Genomic DNA, 3,240 nt, shown 5'->3' on the forward strand with positions numbered 1-3,240 from the left:
AGTTCGGCGACCAGTTCCGACAGTCTTGCTAACATCCCACCGACTACTCCCCATCAATTTTCTCCGCCGCTCTCTGCCCTTAGGCGGCTGTTCCTACGAGTTCTGGAGACGGGGAATGAAGGCCACCTGCAGTTACAGAACTTTTGTGTCATGCATTATGATTCCAGTGCACCTCATCATACCCCTTGGGCAAGATCAAGGACTCGTTGTGCACCTGGATAAGATCGATGATTCTCGGAATACTTGTCATCGTTGTGCAGGCTATGTTACATTTGCTGAAGACTTCTGCCTGGACAAAAGCTAACTGGTAAGCCCGAATAAGGGGCCATGAGCCAACTTCAGATGCTCGCCAACGTGGGCTAGATTAGCCGTTCCCGAGCGCACAGGAGGAAGAGTTTTGGCCCTGGGCTCGGGGAATTTTGTATTTTGAGATGCGTCTGTCGAAGATTTTTATTTATTTTTGGTGTTTCCGTCCCTTTGGTAGGGTGGAGGGGGGCACGGGGGGAGGTTAAATGGGGACAACTTAAGAGGCTGATATACCCGGCTACGCAGATGCCACCGTTGCAGCCACCATGTCTCCACCGCTCCCACGGGTGCGCAACAGCAGCCCATGTGGTTCCACTTCGGTCGGGGCATCTACCTTTTTTCTCTCTTCCAAGATACATAGCTGCTCTTAAGGAAGGCAGTTTCAGTTCCTGCTCGAGCTGTATGGAGGAGGGGACCAAAACACTGCAACTCCAGAGCTTGCTGTTTCTCTTGCATCCGCTCCTACCACGAGCATTCATGAAGTAAACTCTTTTCATCTCGTAGTTCCCGCAAGGAGAAGATCTTAAAGAACAGTTCTGTTTCCTAATTTTCCCAATTTTGTCCACAATTTAACGTTGAGTCACAGGTTGTTTGACCTTCGATCCAGGGGCCCGATGGAGCCGTCTGTGGTGGAGCAGCTACCCGAGGTGGAGCCTGCGGGGGAACCCGTGCAATTGACTTCACCTCCTGATGTTGAAGCTGAGGCTCCTATACTGGTATCAGAAAAGCTAGATGAATCACTACCCGCCAAGAAGCCTCAAGGGAAGCTGTTGTTCCTTGCTATACTCGCCTTCGCTGCCGGCGCGCTGGTGGCGCTAAGGCCAAAACTCCAACCTTCTGCTCCAAAGGCTGTTGAGCCACCGCCAGCCCCGTCTATTCCAGGTGAGCAATTGACGTGTTTAGTTGCCACCACTACCACGTGGCCAATGAGCGTTGCTCACGAAGCCCCTTGAGTTCAAGGCGAGTGCGACTGTGCCATTGCTATGCCTTTGCTGGGATGCAGAAAGTCTCTTTCCTCCCCCAGAGAAGCCTGATGAAGGACTCGAATCCCCGACTAGGCCTCCGTCCCCACATGACAAGGGACCAACGGAGCCAACCGTCGATTTTGCTCCTGAAGAACCGACGACAATTCCCGGACCAGCAGCGACCGCCTTCCCGGCTGTTGTAGAAGAAAAGCCATTAGAGGAGGCAGAAAAACATGAGGAGCCAGAACATTTTCCAGTAACGGGGGGACCCCAGGCTATTCCAGAACCTCCCCAGCCAATAGTTTGGCCGCCACCTCAGGCTCCGGAAATTCCCGGGCCAGGTGTGGAAGAATTGACTCCTGAGGTAAGTGTGAGCACTTATTTTAGAACAACACGCTTGCTGTTGCGTCCGAAGTTGACGTGAAGCTGATGCGCATCATGCTGGTCGTGGTTAGGGCCTCGATGCCAGTGTTGCTGCTGTGCATGCTTTTGGCGTTGTCTGTTCATCGGTTTGGTGGCTTGTTCCTTTGCTCTCGGTGCCTCTCAAAATGACGTCAAAATGACAGTGGCGAGCCAGGTTGTATCTATACGACTCTGTAGTTGTTATGGAGGGCTTACTTTTAAGGGCCGTTTGTTTTCGATGTGGCGTAAAACACAGGTACCGCCGTTTGTTTCGCAGATTGCTGTTGCGCCTGTGAAGTTGGGAATTCAAGGTCCTGATGAAACTGGAGGATATCTACCCATAGAACCCCAGCCTGTGCCACGTCCCTTATCCACTGTGCCCGAAGCAGACGAAGAAGCAGCAGAAGAAGAAGAGAGTGGGGAGGAGTTCGACTTATCAGATAGCGAAGAGGATGAATTGAAAAACCTTAGAGAAGACACGGCTTCTCCCTCCGAAGGTACACCCGAACACGCCGACGAAGCTGAAAGTTCTAGGGAGCCGCAGCGTATTCCAACTCTAGTATACAAACCTGTGCGTCAACCCTATTTCCCGTGGGATCGCACTGGCGAAAAGGAGCCAGAATCTTTCCAGCCGGTGCCCGCTACCGTACCACAGACGCCACAACAGGAAGGCGAGGGCGAGCTAGAAGACATGGAAGGAACAGCAGAGGGAAGTGCTACGACGCAGCCTGAGCCAGAGCAGCCCGCTCCGGTAACAGAGACTCCAGTTACAGAACAAGAAGGTTCTACTGGGGAGAAAGGTGAAGAGGAGGCAGCTGACAAGGAAGGCACAGCAGAGGGAAGTGCTACGACGCAGCCTGAGCCGGAGCAGCCCGCTCCGATAACAGAGACTCCAGTTACAGAACAAGAAGGTTCTACTGGGGAGCAAGATCAAGAGCAGGTAGTTGACAAGGAAGGCACAGCAGAGGGAAGTGCTACGACGCAGCCTGAGCCAGAGCAGCCCGCTCCGGTAACAGAGACTCCAGTTACAGAACAAGAAGGTTCTACTGGGGAGCAAGATCAAGAGCAGGTAGTTGACAAGGAAGGCACAGCAGAGGGAAGTGCTACGACGCAGCCTGAGCCAGAGCAGCCCGCTCCGGTAACAGAGACTCCAGTTACAGAACAAGAAGGTTCTACTGGGGAAAAAGGTGAAGAGGAGGCAGCTGACAAGCAAGGCACAGCAGAGGGAAGTGCTACGACGCAGCCTGAGCCAGAGCAGCCCGCTCCGGTAACAGAGACTCCAGTTACAGAACAAGAAGGTTCTACTGGGGAGCAAGATCAAGAGCAGGTAGTTGACAAGGAAGGCACAGCAGAGGGAAGTGCTACGACGCAGCCTGAGCCAGAGCAGCCCGCTCCGGTAACAGAGACTCCAGTTACAGAACAAGAAGGTTCTACTGGGGAGCAAGATCAAGAGCAGGTAGTTGACGAGGAAGGCACAGCAGAGGGAAGTGCTACGATGCAGCCTGAGCCAGAGCAGCCCGCTCCGGTAACAGAGACTCCAGTTACAGAACAAGAAGGTTCTACTGGG

The 3,240-nt window shown here is 53.3% G+C and overlaps 1 protein-coding gene across 1 annotated transcript; it reads left to right on the forward strand.

Moving 5' to 3' along the window:
* Positions 1-157: 157 nt before the first annotated feature.
* On the forward strand, positions 158-3,240 carry EMWEY_00030250 (PE repeat family protein, related; the record flags this gene model as incomplete). Its single annotated transcript, XM_013481606.1, has 5 exons — positions 158-245; positions 485-593; positions 914-1,188; positions 1,310-1,635; positions 1,930-3,240. Coding segments are annotated over 5 exons (2,109 nt in total), but the record flags the coding sequence as incomplete, so codon positions are not given.

Source organism: Eimeria maxima, genomic scaffold (genome assembly GCF_000499605.1).
Source record: "Eimeria maxima Weybridge genomic scaffold, Emw_scaff364, whole genome shotgun sequence".
Classification (NCBI taxonomy): Eukaryota; Apicomplexa; class Conoidasida; order Eucoccidiorida; family Eimeriidae; genus Eimeria; species Eimeria maxima.